At 44.6% G+C, this 21303-nt stretch overlaps 1 protein-coding gene across 4 annotated transcripts in view; it reads right to left on the bottom strand.

The window, feature by feature from the left end:
* The window catches only part of SAMD4A (sterile alpha motif domain containing 4A), a 228680-nt gene extending 218165 nt beyond the window's left edge, over positions 1 to 10515 (bottom strand). For 2 of the 4 annotated variants that reach the window (XM_015143720.3, XM_077941037.1), the window contains exons 1-2: positions 10314 to 10515; positions 8528 to 9144 (exon numbers count right to left, since the gene is read on the bottom strand). In XM_015143720.3, coding sequence (XP_014999206.1) covers positions 8528 to 8723 — 196 coding nt within the window. In that variant the 5' untranslated portion in view covers positions 8724 to 9144; positions 10314 to 10515. Of the gene's footprint in view, positions 1 to 8527; positions 9145 to 9285; positions 9497 to 10313 lie in introns of those variants that run through there. The other 2 variants (XM_001086657.4, XM_028851561.2) reach the window with 1 other exon arrangement.
* Between the last annotated feature and the right edge of the window lie 10788 nt (positions 10516 to 21303).

Genomic DNA, 21303 nt, shown 5'->3' with positions numbered 1-21303 from the left:
TTTTCCTTTTTCAAACGGAGACAAGGTTATTTATCTTGAGGCACATGGAGTGGTTCTGAAGTCAGATGGTTTGTTTCTCCCATTCATTTACCACTCTTCAAAATTTCAAAACTGGTTCAGCATTGACATTTTAGTCATGCATTTTAACTGTGTTTAAATCACATGTTTGGTGCACATACACAGATAGAAACGTATACAATGAAAGTCAATGTTGTGTATGTATTTATGCTGCGCACACAGATGCTTGGATTCTATGACAGATCAGGATAAGCTGCTTCAGAAATTCCAATGATGGCACTTTACGGGAGTGCTCTGGGGAAGCAGGGGAAGAGATCTCTCCCATTCAGTCTCTGGAATGAACATTCCTGCTCTTTCCAGCTCAACTTTACAGTCCATAGCATCAGAAGAAAAAAAAAAAAAGAAAGAAATCTTTCCCGGAGCCTCATTTTCCATAAGACACTGATCACTAGAGTGCCTGGAAATTTCAGCATATCCAAAAAGCTCAGGGAAATTCTCCAGCCTTCTTCAAACCCAAACTCAGTGCAGGCTGTGAGAGGTAGTTCAAAGAACCAGTGAGAGAATTATTGCTGAAAGCAGTCTATAAAATTCTCAAATAATTTAATGAGTGACCATATTACCAAACTAAAAAGTGTATTTCAGTGCTTACATGCGTAAGTAAAACTTGAACAGATTTTTAAGTCAATAATTCCATCATATGAAACACACCTGTACCACTAGGATACTCTCTGACTAAAGCAATCCATGGGGATTTTCCAGGGCAAAGTGACCTCAAAGTGCCCGTAGACACTTAGCATGCATTTTTGCACATTACTAGTTAGGACTGACCACAGTGTCCACCTTGTCCTGTCTTTCTCCTTCCCCTGCCTTCCAAAGAGGTCCCGCCACCAGAGCTAAGAAAGATTTGCTTTGCTCTGCATGTGAAGTCAACAGAAAACTATAGAGAGACTCAGAAAATGACCTTCCTCATAGCAGCAAGTTCAAGGGCTCTAACAGGTTACTGCCATTTGATAGGGGCTGAGACAGGAGAAAGAGCATTGGACTGAGGAGAGTCAGATTCTGATCCCAGATCTTCTGGCCATAGCCTTGTCAACCAATGTCTTGTCTCAGAGCCTGGGAAAAACCACTGCCCTTGGTCAGATTTCCAAACTGCTCTCCTAGGACAGTTAGGTTTGGGGAGTAGGGGATTGGGGGGACATCCACTTCCCATAAGCCTTCATCTAAGTTCTCATTTGCAAACAAAAACCTTCTGACACATAGCCATAAAACTTGAAAGCTACTGCACCAAATTACCTCTAAATTACCTTCCATTTCTAACAGTCCACACTCAAAGCATGGTCTGCAGATATGCAGCATCAACATTAGCCTGGAGCTTGTTACAACCTCAGGTGTTCAGCGCCACCTCCCCAGGCCTCCTCAATCAGAGTTTTCAGTACAAGATCCCAAAGTGATATGCATGCAACTAAATTTTGAGAACTAGTCTACGACTCTTTATCTTTTCCTCTAACTGTTTCAGATGTTATTGCTCTACACTAGTTATAGTCAAAGCATCCTACAAAAATATCCCACTAGGAGAAGCCAAGAGAACTATTACTAAGTCTTACAATGTTATGCATACTTAAGTGGGATGAAAATACTAGGTGACCAGATGTTCCATTTCCCTATCTTTAAATATGCTGGAAATCATAGAGTGTTGGGACTGATTCTCCACTCACCAAGCAATCACTCATGATGGTGAATATCCCTCATGCTCCCCTCTCTCTAACCTATTGACACTCATCCTTCAAAGGCCCAGGAAGCCTGCCCCTTCCATGGCACATGCACAGTGTCCCCTGCATGTGTGGTTTCCTTGATGAAACTGGCATTTGAGGTACTACAACAGCAAGAATCTTCTGAGCCCTAAAAGCACTTACTTCACGTGACACAGTCAAGTTTACTTCTTCCATTCAGCTTCTTCGACTGCCCAATCCACCCTGTTCTCTCCTTTCACTCAATTTCAGTTTTGTTCTCTAATCAGAACCACAGCACTTAGCAACTGTGTATGATCGAATTATTACATCTTTTCCTATGTTTGTTTCAGCTCTGCAACTGGAGTATAAGCTACTTGAGAGGAGTAATGTGTATTTCAGCTTTTGATGGGCCCTGGGCTCTCTGCTGGGGTATTTGGTAAATGTATATGTGCCGAGGAACTCAGTCCCACTTTCTTACCAGCTACACTCTGTCAGGTACCATTATAATAGCACTGTATTATCTACTGTGTAAAAGAAACCACTGAATCATTTGATTGTTTTTTCCTAGTAAACTAAGACAAGAAAGCTATTTTAAAATGTTGATAAGTGGAATGGGAACAAAACCCTAGAATGAGCTTCCGGGTTCCAGGGAGTCCCATGTTCCTACATAAAAGCAGACGGGTCCTCTGAATTCCAAGCTGACTCTTGGGATGCAGGCTGCAGAGCAAGGCCCAAGCCTGGACTCTCGGCCCCTGTTCTAACAGTTCTGCTTTCTTTGGGAAAATCCTGCCTCAGGCAGCTTCAATGGAAGCAAAAATAGCTCAGAAGAGATGTCTGATTCTGCATCTTAATCTATGTGAATTGGATGAGCTCAGTGAGGCCTTGGAAGGAATGATCAGGAGAGATGAAAAGGAAGAAACACATTAAAATCTCAAAGTAGTGATTGTATATTTTAAAAAGGAAAAGAAAAGATTTCTAAGAGCACCACACCTTTCCTAACAAATGAGTTACACAAGGCACTTCACCCACAGATGAAAACCCCAAATTTCTCCTCGGGTCAAGGAGAAGCAATATTTTCCCTGGTGTTGTCAATTCTCTTTAGAATTAGACTTCTGTACGACAGTCTGGGAAGTTTTCAGTTACTTCTCAGCCCCTTCAACCGTCATCTTGTGTCCTCATTTGTTTACTTAAACAAAAACAAGCCAATTTGCTGTGAAGTTTGTCTGCCTTTTACTTGCTTTGACGGGGACTGTTTATAATGTATACTCAATTGTTGAAGGCCGTGAGCACCCAGGTGATACAACCAAACCCAAATTATTCACGAAAAAGAGTACAAATATGTATGACCTGCTACAACTTACAATCAGCAGTAAACTGCAGGGTCATCCCAGACTGACCCAAAGAAAATTACAAAACCCTAAGTGAAAAGTGCTTCGTATATAGAGCCCCTATATATTTCATTCAGCAAAACGATTTCTTCTTTTCATATTCACCAACTGAAGGAAAAAGTGTTGATAAGTTATTTGGGAAAACTGGGTCAGGGCTGCATATTTTTAGGAGAGACAGTGAAAAAACAAAGCTAAAACATAGAAGGTGGGTCCCAGTAGACTCATATCTTTTTAGGGTTCCAAGTCATTCTCAATCTCCTCTTCATAATCCTTTCTGATAAGATTTCTGATCATTTAGAATAATATTATTTATATCAATTCTATAGTAATTAAAGGCAAATTTAAACCTGAGGGATAGAATAGATCCTTGCTGGATCATTAACAAGTAACTTTCGGACAATAACAAGGTTTTATAATCACCATTTCTCAGATAAGAAAACTGAGGCTTAGAAATTATTTAACTAGCCCAGGCTGATTTAAAAATCTATACTCTAAAAATCTGCTACAACTTATGCCCTCCTACGGCTATAAGTAAGTGGCCACCTGGAGAATACTTTTTTCTCTATTTCCATCCTTCCTTCCCCTGCATATGCCAACGTGGACAGCAACCAAGCTGCCCTCAGAAGATAATGCCACCATGTGGCCAAAATGGAAACTGTCTGAACTAAACTGGCTCTTCCACTCATGCCTCTCAGAGGATCATGCATGTAGGCCCATACATTAAAGGGGATAACACTATATTCTGCATGGGAGATACCTTCTTGTCCCCTCTTTACAATCCTTTTTACATTAATATATCGAACCATCTCCTATTCACCTCTCAGGACTCAGCTCAAACGTATCTCCTCCTCAGGGAGGTCTTCCCTGACTCCCCAGGCAATAAGCAACTAGGTTCACAATGTTCCCGGTATGCCTCTCCTGGTACTTTTTATCCCCATATCTATGCTTCAGCACCTATGATTTTATATTAGTCATTTACCCCACACTGAGAATATCTATCATGTACTAGGCACTGGACTAGAGTAAGTTACTTTTGTATTTCCATTGTATAACACTGGTTCAGGAAAATAGCAGGCAGTCAGTCAGAAAATGTTTGTTGAATGAATACATGAATGAAAAAACTACAAACAAGATCTTATCCATATCATCAGGAAAACAACTTCTGCTGTTTTCTTTTTATTCCATTTGTAACCTTAAAAAGTAACGCAGGGGCCAGGCGCGGTGGCTCACGCCTGTAATCCCAGCACTTTCGGAGGCCGAGGCGGGCGGATTACCAGGTCAGGAGATCAAGACCATCCTGGCTAACACGGTGAACTTCTGCTGTTTTCTTTTTATTCCATTTGTAACCTTAAAAAGTAACGCAGGGGCCAGGCGCGGTAGCTCACGCCTGTAATCCCAGCACTTTGGGAGGCCGAGGCTGGCGGATTACGAGGTCAGGAGATCAAGACCATCCTGGCTAACACGGTGAAACCCCATCTCTACTAAAAATACAAAAATTAGCCGGGCGTGGTGGCGGGCGCCTGTAGTCCCACCTACTCGGGAGGATGAGGCAGGAGAATGGCGTGAACCCGGGAGGCGGAGCTTGCAGCTTGCAGGGAGCCGAGATCATGCCACTGCACTCCAGCCTGGGCAACAGAGTGAGATTACCGTCTCAAAAAAAAAAAAAAAAAAAAAAAAAGTAACGCAGGGTACAGGATGGCATACTTGTACTACAGAAACCAAAACCATAAAAATCATGGAACCAACATACCTACCCTCTAATGACAGCAAGTTTACACAAATATGGGGTGAAATTGACAGCCCCTCATCCCATTCTAAATGTGTTACACCCAATACACTGTGATTAAATTTTTTTTAAGTTAGAATTGTGTCTAGAATAAGAGTAAGTACATTCTGAGAGGTAGTCTTCCATCTCCACAATTTTTTTTTTTTTTGTCTCAAACATCACGATTTTGGATACTCTTTTCTCTTGTATTTAACTATAAGTATAGGAATTTATTGCCATTTACTTACCACAAACATACACAAATCATGTATATTTTGTGGGTTACGTTTTTGTGGATTAACTTATAAATCTCTATGAAAAATATATTCCAAGTCCAAGTGACAAAAGCCATAAATCAATAATGCCACAAAACCTATTTTTCTTTTGGAAACTTCAGGTAAAGTCAGTGGGTTGCATTTTTGCCACTTGTAGGTATCAAATGACCTGCTAGTCCCGGAATTGAGACTGGCCAGAAGTCTCAATGTTCAACTGGGGCAGTAGCTGAAGAGACTTATCTAAGGTTATAATGATTCTAGAAACAAGACTGTATGAGAGAGCTGATCATGACTGTATCTGTTAAAAGAAAAACACACCCACAAATAAATCCATAGGGATCAATTCAATTATTTTCTCAGAATCTCCAATGACCATGAGCCTGAGGCAAAGGATGAACCAGTGAATCACTAGATTCTCAGTAAATTTAAAAGAATGAAAGCACCAAATTACATCCCGTGGATCTCAAATGAATCATGTTTAATGTGCAGGATATCTCACTATTTATTTTTTTCTTTATTATACTGAGATCGAGTCCCAGATATGAATTTGGTTCCCATTCACCAAGTTTTAAAATCTCTAAACACTAGATGAAATGTGAGGGTTTTTAAATTGATGATTACAAAATAAAGTGATACAAGATGACTTCGGTACAGGAAATCTCAGCCATCCAATGAATGAGTCATTCTGCACAGCCTAGTTTTCTGAATTGGTAAGAGCCTTGCACATGAAAACAGCTCGGAGGTTAATTATTCTGGGTGTAAATATTTCCAAAGTATATTGAACATTTCCTTCTCTTCTTAAAGAGTGTGTCTAAAAATGTATTCTTTCCATAGTTCACTGTTAACAACAGTAAATAGCAATTACTGGTTTATGTTATTATAGAGTGGTGCCTGCAAGGTCAATGGAGGGTTCCTACTCTAATATTTCCAAGCTTTCAAAGTTTCTGCTCCAATTCTTGCCTAAAGTTACAGTTTTTCTGTCTTTTTCCTAGTTGTCAGGCTGTCAGGGGTCACCTTTTACTACCGATTACAGCAGCCCCTCACCCCATTCTAAAAGTGTTACCCCCAATACACTATGGATTATTTGTCAAATTTTTTAAATGTTAGGATTGTGTCTAGAATAAAAGTAAGTACTGAGAGAGGGCCTGAAATATTCTCTTGGATTTTCATACTATCTACTCTGGTTGCGAGTGGACTTTTTGCCCCCTTCCTGGTTCTTGGCTAGTTTCCGGATACGCAGAGAGCCACACTACAGACTCAGGTATGCTATGATGACTCCTGATGCTCTTTATAATCCCCACACTCCAAATGTAAACCAAATCATCACATGACCTAAGAAATTTCTGTCCTGGCCACACAACAAAACAAGTGCAAAGATTTCCGTGCAGGCGAAATGTCTAGGTTGAAGGATTAATCCAGAAACTGGAGAAGAGTTCCTATCTTACATAACAATTCTATATTTTGTATATCTACATCATTTAGCAGCATGAACAGGTGGGTATCTTATACAAATAAGTATGGCCAAACATTTCTTAAGGGAAAAAATTACCAAATGACTTAAAAAAACTCACAGTTCAGTGTTTTTAACTATGAGATTTTTTCAATTAGGCCATCTCATTTTAACATTTAACTGTTTTACTTACTAACCTGCTATATTGGGAAAAGTCATCTCCATTACTCAAAGGGAAAAAGTGCTGCTCCAACATTTGAATAACCTAAAGATGAGTTTGAATAGTCCCTACCAGCACTGAAATCAAGCATTCAACCTAAATGGCTCTACGTAAATCCTCTGCAATCTATAAAATGCAAAAGTTTATATAACCCTGTTTGTCAAACCTGAGAAAGTAAAACGGAGCAGGTAAACCAGGCTTCCCGCTGAAATTAAGAACACAAGCAAAGAGGGTGGATCATCAATTACCCTAGTTATGCTTCCACACCCCAGTGAAGGAGGCTGGCCCTCCAGCTATTTATAAACGTGGAGCTCAACCAAAGGGGGCCCTGTCATCACCACCCCAGTGAGTCCAGGTGTGAGATGGGAGGCTCAGGCTCAATGGAATCTCCCTCAGTACGGCCCTCCATACTTGGCCATGCAGGATCTTTCGGGTGCAGTCCTGTCTGGTCAGGAAAAGAACTGTGAAGATTTCCAGCGGTCACTTCCACCCTATGATTCTATATATGGAAGCATCCCATTCTAGTGTTTTCACCATCGTGCACACCATACTAGGGAGGAGGAATGAGTAGGCCGGCTCGCTTCTTGCTGCTCTGAAGGCACACTCACTTTAGTGTCTCCCAGGCCCCACTGCCCTGGACTGGACCTTGTCATCAAATGGCAGCCCAGACCTCTGCTGAGCTTTGCAGGCTCGCAGCTTCAACATGGAACAGCTGGAAGAGGACCCTGCATTCTTTTCTCTGCATAAACACTGGGGGCTCTGTTCACCCTCCTGCAGCCGCATGAACTAAAGAATTTCCCCTATCCAAAATCACAACCATCAGACTTTTCCCCCATCCCCCAGCCTCCTCCTACCCTTCAGGATATAATTTCAGTCTGTCACCACCCACGCTAGCAAATAGGAAACTGCTGGACCTTTCGACTATATTCACTTTCCATACTAGTTGAGGTGTCTGTAAATACTAGCAGGGTAATATGAAACGATTCTGTTCTATTCAGTAAAGTTTCCTGACGAGAAGCATTAGGGAACCCACTTCATGCCTGTCCTTTCTCCAAGACCCTTTCTACAAGATCTGTATCAATATGGATAATGTCACGAGCGGTAAGCTTAACCCCATAATACACATACTGCAAATGTCATTTTACTAGTCTGTAGCGTCACCTGCATATTATTCTGAAGACGAAGCTCTAAAACCAGAATATCCGTGGGGAAAACCGAATAATAAAATTGGATTTTCATGTACTCCCCACACAGCCTTATCCAAGTCTGGCTTCTGAAGGGCAGTCCCGGGCATCTATCATGTGTTGCTGAAATCCAGCGAGCCACGTTGCCCAAAAGAAGAAGGAGGAAGGAAAAAACACACACACCCAGAAAATCCAGACTCTACGTGACGTGACTTACTTATTTCCCAGGAAACTGCATGAGAGAAAAATCAATCATTCATGCTACGGTAGCTACCACACGGAAGGGGCTGATGGAGTTCACAGTGGACAAAACCCCAAAGCGGCCGGCGGAGGTAAGTGGGCGGGGAGGAGGGGCGGGTAAAGGAGGGAGCGGATTGCGAGGGCCTCGGGGGCCGCGCGGTCCGGGTCCTGGTGGAGCGGCTGGCGGGGGCGGGCCCCGGCCTGGCCCGAGGCAGGAAAGCGAGGGGCGGGCGGGAAGGTGGCGGCCGCGCACTTACCGGGGCTGTTGGCCTCGCGTTCGAGGACGTGCAGCTCGGCGCAGTCGGCCAGCGAGTGCTCCAGGCAGAGCTGGAGGAAGCGGGCCTGGGTCTGGCTCACGCGCTTGAGCAGCGACAGCAGCGCAACAGTCTGCTCGCACTCGTTCCAGCCCTTAAACCAGCCCGCCAGCACCCCGACCTGGTCGCGAAACATCATGGTTAGGGGGCCGCCCTCGGTCTACAGAGCCCCCTGGGCGCCCCAGACCGCCCCGCCCGCCCCAAAGTTTGGCGGAGCCGCAGCCCCGCAGCCGGAGACGCGTTCCCGTTCCAAGGTGGCTCTGGTGCCCGGACGCTGCAGGTACTGCCTGGGCTCCCGCCTCTCTCGTCTGGTTTCAGTTACGTTCCGGTGGTTCTGGCTGATTTCCCCAGAGACGATGACAGACAGTAGCACGGAAATGTTTCTTTAAAAAAAATAACGACTTTTTAAAAATCCCCCACAAGGCACACAACTGAATGAAGAATGCTTTCTCCCCCCTTCTTGCAGCTTCGGGATGGTGATTTCCGGCGTCCTGGGGTCTCCTCCCCACTGGGCGGCAGCTCGGACCCTTCACGCCCGCATTCCCGAGCGGCGATCACCACTGGAAGGAGAAAAAGAGCTGCAGTGAGACCTCGGCCAGCGGAGGAGCGCGCCCTGGGGGACCAGGGCATCAGAGGGGGTTGGGGGTGGGGGCGTCCCGCGGAAGGTTGGGTTCCCCGAAATCTGGCCGCCCCCTCCGCACCCGATGCGGGAGATGGGTTATTCCCGGCTGGGGAATAGCGAAAAGCCTGCTTCCCAGGTGCGGGAGGAGACCCCGCGGCTTCCTGTTGCTGCCGCTGCCAACGGCTGGTGCTCCCCTCACGCCCCGCCCGGGGTGGCCTCGGGCGCCGTGCCTGCGAACGCCAGCACCAGCAACAGATCTTCCCCGCGCAGAAAACTTGCAATGCGGCTGCGAAGGGGCGCGGGGGTGGGGGTGGGAGCTAATGCAAAGCAGAGGCGGAGGCAGCGGCAGCCCGAGTTCCTTCCTCCTCCTCTTACTCCTCCTCCTCCTCCCAGAGAAGCAGCCGAGTGGCTGCAGCTCCATCTACAGCAACAGCCAGCATCTCCACCGCCAGGCGCCCCTCTGGATTTAGGCCGTGAGCAGCCGCGGCAGCAGCTCGAGACAAAAATAAACTCTCCCCACCCAAAGCTCCGCGCCCAGCGGGCGGCGGCGCAACCCAGAGCCCCGGCTACCCCGCACCGCGCCGCGCCAGCCCACCCGGGAGGTCTCCCAGGGCCTGCTCTGGCCGGAGTGGTCAGTGTGCGCGCGCGTGTGCGTGTGTGTGCGCGCGTGTGTGGCAGGCATCCTGCCGCCGCCGCCTACGGGCGGGTCTGTCCGGCCCGGCGCCTCGCCCGCGCGTCGCAGGCCGAGGGTGGCACAGCCCCGGGCACACGCCGCGCGCAGGGACTGCCGGGGTCCGCAGCGCTACCCCCTGCGGCAGGCGGGGCGGCCTCGCGGGGAATGCGAATCGACGCCGCAGGCACACGCCCCCCAAAGACAGCAAAGAAGAAAGTTCGGCTGCGGGGGTTCCCCCAGTCCCATCTCGGTTCTGGTGGCCGCCGCCGGCGGGGAGAAGAGCACAGCGGCTCAGCCTTCAAGGGGCGACTCGCTTCCAACAACACGCTGCTTCCGACTCCCAGAACTTCTCGGGCGGAGGGGGAAGCCCCCGGGGAGGGGACCCCAGTGACCGGCGGGTCCCCCGCCGAGGGCCGTAGGGAGGGAGCGCTCACCTCTGCGCGGCTCATCCCGGCGGCACGGGGGCCCTTGCGCGGGTCCGGGACCGCGGCGGCTCTCAGCGGGGTTGGGGGCGCCCGGAGCGCGGGCCGCCGGCCATGCCGTCGGGGCGGGCGGCGCGGGGAGAGTGCGGCGCTTCGAGTCGGGGCCGCCGCAGCCGCTGCTGCTGCTGCCTCCAGTGTCGGCTCGCGGAGGACTGAGTCGCCCGAGCCGGAGCTCCCCACATGCTACTGATTAACATACACCATTACATCATGGGCTTGGCAGGGAGCGCCCGAGCGGGGGGAGAGGAACCCGGGCGGCGGCGACGGAACGCGGGGGGAGCCGGGGGGAAGAACCCCGGACCCGGCGCAGGGAGGGGGGACGGATTCCTAAGTGGGGACCAGAAAAAGGGGAGGGGAGCGGAGTGGGAGGAGCTGGTGGCGCAGAGGGGTCGGGTAGAAGGAACCTCGGAGAGGAGCGAAGAAGTTCGGGGAAGAGGACGGGTCCGGGTGAATTTCTTCCCGCGGCCGCCTGCGTATTCTGGAGGGGCCGGGACACTCAAGCCACTCGAGCCCCGACAGAAAGGGACCCGAGGGCGCTCGTGCGGGGGCGGTGCTGCCACCCGCTGCTCGTCCTTGGGAATGTGGTTCGTCAGCTCGGGTGACCCTCGGCCCTTCTGGGGCCCGGGGGTGGCCGAGCTGTGTGGCCCGCGGGCGGTGAGACCCGAGGTCACTGCAGCAGATGCTGGGATGGTTTCCGGGGATCGTGGAGGCGAAGGGTTCAAGAGGCTGAGGGGCAATGCACAGGGTTGGACGTGCCCAGGCGCTGGGCTCCGTGCCGCCCTAGTCCAAGGGCCTGGCCCGGGTCGGGTGCCAGATGCCCTTTCCTCTGGCGCAGGCTCCTAGAGGCCGGCCCGGTGCCTGGCTGAGTCCCACTCTTCCCCGGGGAGGCGGCCCAAATCCTGAGACCGGTCGGGGGAGCCGTGCCTGGCGCGCAGGCTGCGGCTTCGGGCCTGGAGCGTAGGCGAGCGCCGCCCTGGGCGACAAAGAGGCGGGGCGAGGCCACCTGTCGGCGCTCAGGCGTCGCCAGACCTCACAAGCTTCACCTGGATCTGGAGAGTACGCAGGGCAGCGGCCACACGGGGGCTTCAGGTCCTTGCCGCGTGAGAGGCGAGGAGGGCGCGGCGCCAAGGCTGAGTGGTGCAGGGTGGGCTGCGAAAGTGCCTGATAGTCTTGCAAGTAAAGGTTTGGTTAAAAATACCCTAAACCCTAAAAACCTCTGTACCTCCTGATGTGGGTTGAATAATCGCAAGGAGGACTTAATGACTAAATCTGGTCTATCTCCGTGATTTCAGAGGAAGCACTGCTCCCTCCAGCAACTTGAGGCTTTGTTTATACAGGAGTAATTCTGAGAAGGCAATGAAACGTGTGCTTCAGACCAGCCTTTCCTACTCCTGCTAATCCACTGTTTTGAAGAGAAAGTATCTGAGATATTATTCCACTAATTAACGCTTTTGTTTTCCAACTCCAGCATATGTCCCTGGAATTTCAATGTTTTCTTCCCTTCCTCCTCAAATTTAGTTTCTGCGGCGTATAGGTCGTTTCAGACACGTGACAGCACCTAACCATCTGTTAGGGTTTTTGAAAGGTCTTGTCGAGCTGCAAAAATGTGGATTTTTTAAAAAGTTAATTATTAACCATACAGGTAAAGTATCCGCATAATTTAATGAATATTTTGCCCTATTTAGAAAACAAGAAACCTGGAGTCAGTGTTTTATTTTTGTTTTATTTTGTTACTGTAGAGGCAGGACGGCTTGATAGATTTTGTCCAAGAGATTACTATCAATTAGCTAATTCTTAGTAATAACATATCAGGAAATAGGGAGGATTAGAGAGTATGGTCAACTTCAGTATATATCTTGCTATAAATTGTAGGAAAAGCAGATGTTCTTACAGGGCTTTTGGAAGCTCCCAAGAGTGAATTTCTTTTAAAAGAAAGTGAAAGAAATTTCATTAACATGTGTTTTCACCTGCAACTTACTAAAGGTATAGTAAAACTAAAAACAAAACAGAAGAAAAAAAAGAAAAACCTCAAAACGCTTAGGTTGGCGAATGAAAATACTGCCATCTACTGGAAGAGTGTGGTTCTTACAACAGCCTTTGACCTAAGAAAAGACATTGATTTATCTGATTTTTGAATTCTTACTGTTCAGGACACTCTGTAAGACATATAAAGTTGAGCATGACCTGAGCTGTCAGTACTCTTGTATTTGTTTGTTAACAATTCCTTTCCTCTGGGCAAAGGAAAGGCAGTATAAATGAAACCCAGGGATATGGCCTTGCTATTCCCCAGAGTGAAGTCATCACTCTAAAGGAAAAAAAAATACCATTCATTAAATATAAGTTATTGTATTAAGTGTGGATTTTTCCTATGTCAACCTGGACCCAGTATTATTGATAAATAAGTGCCTAACATTTAGTAAATATTCACATCACTTGAAAAATGAATGAAAATATCCTTTCATTAAAAGATATTACTATGTCTATGTTCACTATATTCGTATTTATTCATTTGAAAAATACTTATTGTGCCACCTTGTGCCAGGCACTGGGTTAGGCAATAAGTGCCCTGAGTATTCTGAGTACCAAGTACAGGCACTGAGTACACAATGGGGTACTAACCAAGAGATACTCTGTATGAATAAAACACAGATCAGATTGTCAAATGAATTAACATTCCCAACATTATTTTGCTTTTCTCCTCCTTGGAATCTGGGAAGGGAAGAAATTGTTTTCTGAGTGAATAAAACTTTTGATCAAATAATTCAAATGTTCAGATGTTCCAAAGATTACTAATTCTAGATAAATCATTGACATATTTATAAATCACTGCTTAAGAGGATGTCTGGGTATTATTTGCATCAATAAGAAACCCCAAAGATTTCATGTTTATTTTAAATTTATATTTCTTCTAGAATAATCTAAAACAAAAGAAATGCATTCGATATAAAAACATTAGAGCTATAAGCTTTAATTATTTGCTTTATAAATGAGCAAAAGTATTAAAATCTCTACATAAAGGGAAATGACAATGGATAATTGCCATTCATTTAATCATTTGATAAATATATAGAACACTTGTTCTGTGCCAAGTCCTCAAGATAAAATGTTAAGACATTTGGTATTTTTTATCTAACACAAAAGCCCATATAACAAACATATATATGATTATATTATATATCAAGAAAATATATAAATAAAATTTCATATATTCATTACACATTTTTAAATGCATATATGTGCCACAGGAAAATGTGTGAAGAGATTTACACCAAAAGGGTAACTAATGGTGAACTTCTCTGCATGGTAGGATTTCTGAGGATTGTTGTCTTGTTTCTCTATATTTTCTAACTTTTCTACTATGAGTAGGAAAACTAAAACCAAAACACTACATGAGTTCAGGCCTACTGTCTAAAACTTAATTTTAAAAGAAACTAAAACTCTACTATAAAATTTAGGTCTATAACTCCCAAGAATTGTTTGAGCCTGTATCACTTCCTACCTAGGTTTTGTCCTTGACTCATTACTGCGTCTCCCTTCCTCAGTTCTCATCTCTCCACTCTTTAGCTCAGACATTTTCGGTGGTTTCTGAATAGACACTGAATACATTCCAGGCTATTTGGGCTGGCATACAAAGACTCCAGGATTCAGATACTATCTGCCCTTCTGCACGTCTCTTCTACATTTCATTCACTGATTCATTCACAGAAAGTATTTGTTGAGTATAAATCACTGTGCTGGATAATTAGAAGAGACAAAGGTAGAAGAAGAACCGTGCTCTCTTGAACCTCCAGTGGGTAGCATAAAGTATGTTTTTGGCATGTGCACGCACACACACCCACACTTCACAAAAACGTACAATGTGAAGTGGGTCTGAGGGGAGGCAACATACAGTGTTGAGAGAGACAAGAAGAGGCAGCAATTCTGCTAGAAAATTAAGGAAGATGCTGTGGATCTGTTGCCTTTTGAGCTGATGTTCATTGGATAAATAGTTTCAACACAGATAGGCAAAATTTTAAACATTTATGACATCCTGTGGGGACCAGGATATCTAGATATTATTTGTATCAAGAAAGCATCCTGAGGACTGCATGTTTGTGTATTTTAAGTTCATATTTCTTCTAGCAGTTATAAGTAAAATAAGGGAAGGAAATGCAGGTCCTCCCAGACTTTGCTGTACGCTAGTGGAAAGTGATCCTCCAGTAACACCATCTACTAAATAAGCTATTATGTGTCCTTTTTCACATTACCGGAGAATGCAATTTTTAGGACTCTACCCCACTGAAGTAAAAGCACCATTGCTATAAGATAAAGTATACTAAAATATAAGTATAAATACAAAAATGTTAATTTTAGCAATTTGTAATGGCAAAATGCTAGAATATCTATCTGCAGGGTAATGAGCAAATAAAGTATTAAACTGCCATATTGTGAACTTTATGCACTTTTTAAAAATATATATATATATTTTAGAGACAGGGTTCACTATGTTGCTCAGGCTGGTCTCAAAACTCCTGGGCACAAGCGATCCTCCCAAAGTGCTGAGATTATAAGCATGAGCCACCTCACCCAGCCTTATGCACTTATTTTTAAAAATAAGTTATACTTCACCTGTAATCCCAGCACTTTGGGAGGCCAAGGTGGGCGAATCATGAGGTCAGGAGTTTGAGACCAGCCTGGCCAACATGGTGAAACCCCGTCTCTACTAAAAATACAAAAATTAGCCAGGCTTGGTGGCGAGCACCTGTAATCCCAGCTACTCGGGAGGCTGAGGGAGGAGAATCACTTGAACCCGGGAGGCAGAGGTTGCGCCACTGCACTCCAGCCTAGGCGACAGAGCAATACTCCGTGTCAAACAAAAAAAAGTTATACTTGAGTAAAATGCATCAAAATATAATAGACTGATATTATAGAGAAATAGATAAATTAACGTGATAATGTGATAAAAAACAAATACAACAAAATGCTAATTGTAGCATATTGGTGGTGAGGATATAGGTGTTCACCGTTTAATTCTTCCAAATTTTCTGTATGTTTGAAAATGTTTATAATAAATTATTAGGGATAAAAAGGAATGATTCAAGTTCCCACATATTGGCCTAAAAAGATAAGTTTTAAAAGTGTCTTTAGTATAATTCTATTTTTATGGTTTAAGAAGGCTGGCTCTAGAGCAAGAGTCCTGAGTCTTCAAGCCTAGCGCCCTGTGATTTACCAGCCCTGTGACCTTTCTCACGCCACTCCCACTCTGGTTTAGTGTTACTGGAAACTAACTTACCTCGTTATTATGAGGAGTAAATAAATAATACACTTGATTTCTTAAAACAGTACCAGACATGTAGCAAGTATTCAATAAATACTATTATTAGCTGTGATTGAGAGGAAAAAAGGGGGCATGTTGGGTGGGAAGGAGCAAACCTGTCTCTCTCTCTCTATATATACACACACACACACACACACACACACACACACACACATATACACACACACACACATATATGTGTGTGTATATATGTTAAACTTTGTATATGTTATATATATACACACACATATATACACACACATATACACACACATATACACACATACACACACATATATGTGTGTATATATGTTAAACTTTGTATATATGTTATATATACACACATACACACACATATGTGTGTATATATGTTAAACTTTGTATATGTTATATATATACACACACGTATATACACACACATATACACACACATATACACACATACACACACATATGTGTGTATATATGTTAAACTTTGTATATATGTTATATATACACACATACACACACATATGTGTGTATATATGTTAAACTGTATATATGTTATATATACACACACATACACACAGATATATGTGTATATATGTTAAACGTTGTATATATGTTATATATACACACATATATACACACATATATATTCACACACATATACACACATATATATGTGTGTATATATGTTAAACTGTATATATGTTATATATACACACACATATATACACATACACACATATGTGTGTATATATGTTAAACTGTATATATGTTATATATACACACACTCACATATATACACATACACATATATGTGTGTATATATGTTAAACTTTATATATGTTATATATACACACACATATACACACACACGTGTGTGTATATATGTTAAACTTTGTATATATGTTATATATATACACACACACACACATATATTTGTATGGAATGGGAGGAGGACACACATACAAACACACACACGACATTATTTTTTTTGTTTGTTTTTAAGTGTAATGCAACCCCATAAGGAAACAATCAGAGAAATCCAGAAAGAAAGACATTCTCCAAGATAACTGGCCTGGAAAAAAACAGCAGGACTGCTCCAGATTAAAAGAGACATAGGACACACCACAGTCGTAAGCAATGTATGACCCTTCATTGCATTGAGGTTTGAAAAAATAGCTATAAAAGACATTTGGGAGACTATTGAGGAAATATTGAACATAAGCTGGAAATTAGCTGATATTAGGGAATTATTATTAGTTTTGTTAGGTGTGACCATGGTATTGTGGTTATGAAGCAAAGTACCTTTTCATTTCATTTTTAAAAAGATGTTCATGCTGAGGTGTCTGGGTAAGTGGTCAAGATGTTTGCAACTTAGAAATAATTCAGCAAAAAACACATACATAAACACATAGATAAATGTGGCAAATGTTGCATCAGGTGGTGAATATAATAGGTCTACATTGAACTATTATTATTTTTTTGTTTTGGTTTGGTTAATTTTGAGACTCACTCTGTCACCCAGGCTGGGGTGCAATGGTGCGATCTCGGCTCACTGCAACTTCCACCTCCTGGGTTCAAGTGATTCTCCTGCCTCAGCCTCCCAAGTAGCTGGGATTACAGGTGCCTGTCACCACGTCCAGCTAATTTTTGTATTTTTAGTAGAGACAGGATTTCACCATGTTGGCCAGGCTGGTCTCGAACTCCTGACTTCCAATGATCCTCCCCCCTCAGCCTCCCAAAGTGCTGGGATTACAGGCATGAGCCACCACACCTGGCCTGAACTATTATTTTTAATTTTCTGTGTGTTTGAGATTTTTCTTAATAGAAAGTTTAAAAACAGAGTTAAGTAGAAAGTTTTAAAACACAGACATGGAGGGTTGTGAACAACATTTGCAAACACAGGAGATGTGCAAATTCTTAGTAAATACTGTCACTGTCAATGCTTTGGCATTAAGAACAAAGACATGAATTGTAGCAACATCAGAGTTTAATGCAGTGTTTCTCAAAGGGGTTCACAAACCTTGAGCATCACAATCACCTGGGCTCTTATTAAAAATGCAGATCCCTGCTGGGCACGGTGGCTCACACCTGCAATCCCTACACTTTGGGAGGCGGAGGAGGGAGGATTGCTTGAGCTCAGGAGTTCCAGACCAGCCTGGGCAACAGTGAGCTCTCGTCTTTATTAAAATTCAAAAAAAAAATTTAGCTGGGCATGGTGGTGCATGACTGTAGTCCCAGCCCCTTTGGGGGCTGAGGCAGAAGAATGGCTTGAGCGTGGGAAGTCAAGGCTGCAGTGAGCTCTGAGCATGCCACTGCACTCCAGCCTGGGTGACAGAGTGAGACTCTGACTCAAAACAAACAAATGAAAAAAAGCAGATCCCTGAGTTCCTCTGCAGTTACAGTGAATGGGTTTTTCTAAAGGTTCCGGGTGAGTCTCAATTACAGTGTTTACCAAACCTCCTTGTTACAAGACGCACCTCAAGCATTCACTAAACATACAGATTCCCAGGCCCCTGGCTTGGTAATTTTGATTCACTTGGGCTGGGACGGAGCATCTGCATATGCAGCAAATGCTCTAGGCAACTGTATGATTCAGCAAGTTTAGAAAACACTGTTTAAAAACTGAATGCAGGCCGAGTGTGGCGGTTCATGCCTGTAATCCCAACCCCTTGGGAGGCCAAAGTGGGTGGATCACTTGAGGCCAGGAGTCCAAGACCAGCCTGGCCAACATAGCAAAACCTTGTCTCTATTGAAAATGCAAAAATTAGCCGGGCATGGTGGCACATGCCTGTAATCCCAGCTACTTGGGAGGCTTAGGTGGGAGGATCTCGTGAGCCCGTGGGGCAGAGGTGGCAGTGAGCCGAGATTGGGCCATCGCACTCCAGCCTGAGCGACAGAGCCAGACTCTGTGTCGAAAAATAAAATAATTAAATAAATAAATGAAGTTAATAAATGAAAACTGAATGCAGTTTCCTAAACACACTTGATAAGAATCACCTGGGCTGCTCATGGAAGTCACCCATATTTGCGGACCTCACAAAATCTTTCTAAACAGAATCTTCTGGGAGTGGGCATGGAAGTCTGTATTTTTATCAAGAGACTCTGGTGGTTCTTGACATCAGACAGCTTGGGAAACATCAGAGCACAGTTATGCAAAGCCATCTGAAAGGATGGCCCAGAGAAGCAATAGGGCCAGCTACAAACAGATGGAATGAAAAGGGGATGCCCATGCAGTGTCCACACAAGCCCTCTCTACATGAAAGACAGCATCCCAGCCATCTCACTGCCACTCGGGCCCGTCTTTTTTTTGTTGTTTTTTTTGAGATGGAGTCTCGCTTTGTTGCCCAGGGATTACAGGTGCCAGCCACCACATTGGGCCCATCTTTAAGGCATCCTAGTCCCCATATTCCAATCCCAAAAGCCTGATTAGAAGATGTCGTCCCATATGGAGTAGCTACAGGAAGAAAATGTGCTGGCAGGAGTGTGCAGGATTTGGGTGCCCTCAGTAGTAGAGTTCTCACTGTAAATTAATTCTCTTTCATGTCAGATGCATGCAACAGTCTCACTATCTTGCTGAATGTACGTCAGCTCCTGAAAGATGGCCTAATTGGCCTGATCCTTTTTTTTTCTTTTCCCTGCACAAAGGAGGGCCCTGGCGAATTTGCTAAGGTAAATGTGTCCCTTTGGAGATTTCTGGGAAAACACCCAGACATCCCTTTCTTTCCAAGCAATTTCACACTCTACTATCCTCTGGACTTCTACAGCATATTTAGACGAAGAGAAGTGTCTGTTGGCGAAGTCAGGTTTTTGGAGCAGTAGAGTGGGTTTTTAGCTGGACATGCTAGAAACATGCCTTGCCTCCCTAGCCGGCTACAGGGCCCCCACTCGCCACCCTGGCCTGCATTCAGTTCCTCAGGCGCATTCAGCTCCTTCCCTTCTCCAGGTCTTTCCGCTGATATGCCTGGAGAATTGTGTCTCTCCTACTCCTCACCCTGAGCCTCAAAAAGCGACTCCCTCAGGTTTTAGCTCAAATGCCACCTACTTAAAGAAGACTTTTTAGACCACACTATCTAAAGTAGTGGCCCCTTTCTTATGGGAGCACTTACCACAAACAGAAATGATGTTGCTTATTCATTCACTTATCTCTTTATTATTTCTCTCCCCTTACCAGATTTTACACCCTTATTACAAGCACCTTATTTGTTCCTAGGATCCTCAATATGTTCATACGACCTGCCATGTAGAAGTGCACAGTATATACTTGTGAATTGAATGAATGAGTCTCAGGGCTGGAAAATATCTTAGAAGAGCCCGGGTGTATCCCCATCCTATAATGAAATGCCCTCGAACAGTTTTGAGACCCGCTTCATGGACTGGTACCCAGCTCATGAGGGTGTTTTTACCTAAACTGCAGCAAAACAAAACTAGTAAGAACAGTGCTTTTTCATTGTTCTAACTTCATTCAACTTAAAGGACTTTATGCTAAGATTATGCTCTTCCTGTTTTGGGGAGGTATTAAAGTATCTTCTATTACATTGCGGTGATAATAGGTGGTATTTAACTGTTTAATGTCCTTACTTGGAAAACTAAAAATAAAACCTTGGTGACTTTAACTGGTCTTCTGGTCTCTCTGACTTGTGACATTGAGAGTACTGGAAGCCACTGGTCTCACATCCATTCATCTGTGTGACTATTTAGATGATGTTGAAGCCACTGGTCTCACATCCTCTGTATGACTATTTCGATGATGCTGAAGTGGCCATTGCCTCCCTGGTTACCTTTGATTATTAAAGCATGCTTTTTTTTTTTTTTTTTTGAGAAGACAGAGTCTCACTGTCACTCAGGTTGGAATGCAGTGGTGCAATCACAGCTCACTGTTTCTCATCCTCCCAGGCTCAATGCTATCTTCCCACCTCAGCTGCCAGAGCAGCTGGAACCACAGGCACATACACCACCATGCCTGCCTAAATTTTTTTGTTTTTTTTTTTTTTGTAGAGAAGGGTTTTGCCATGTTGTCCAGCTGGTCTCAAACTGCTGAGCTCAAGCGATCTGCCCACCTCGGCCTCCCAAAGTTCTGGGATTACAGGCAGAAGTCACTGTGCCCAGCCTATGCTTTCTTTAAATTTGTGTTCTCCCTGTGACTTCCACCTGTGGCATGGAGGTGCACTGCTCAGCTCTCCTCCCAGAGAGTCTGCCACTGTGTGGTAGCCAGCTCCAGCTGTTGCCCTTTGGGTTAACCATAGTTTTCATGTCAAGGCCATGCCTCCCTGGGGCTGCCTCTAGCCAGTGATGAAGCACAGCATGGGTACTAGGGCTTGGCCATCCCTGACCAACGTGAAATTCCTCCAAGGGCATCAAAGGAGGGACACTCCATCCACTTAGCAGAGACTTTCTCAGAATGGTGCTGTAGTGCTACCCAATCATTCTCCTCCTCTCTCCTTTCACATGTACCATACCTGCGTCCTTGTCTGACGGCTCTCCCCACCTGTTTTTGCTCTCTCTTGTTCAACATTCACAGGTATTTCCCCCAATAAATGGCTTGCATGTCTATCTCTTCTTGGCATCTGCTAGTTCAAGAACCTTCCTGAACTAACTTATCCCTTGGCTTACAGGGACTCTAGGAACTAGACAAGGTATTTCAAATGTGATCTGATC

Source organism: Macaca mulatta, chromosome 7 (assembly GCF_049350105.2).
Source record: "Macaca mulatta isolate MMU2019108-1 chromosome 7, T2T-MMU8v2.0, whole genome shotgun sequence".
Classification (NCBI taxonomy): domain Eukaryota; kingdom Metazoa; phylum Chordata; class Mammalia; order Primates; family Cercopithecidae; genus Macaca; species Macaca mulatta.
The sequence above is the reverse complement of the archived record's forward strand: the minus strand, read 5'-3'. Positions and strand labels throughout refer to the sequence as shown.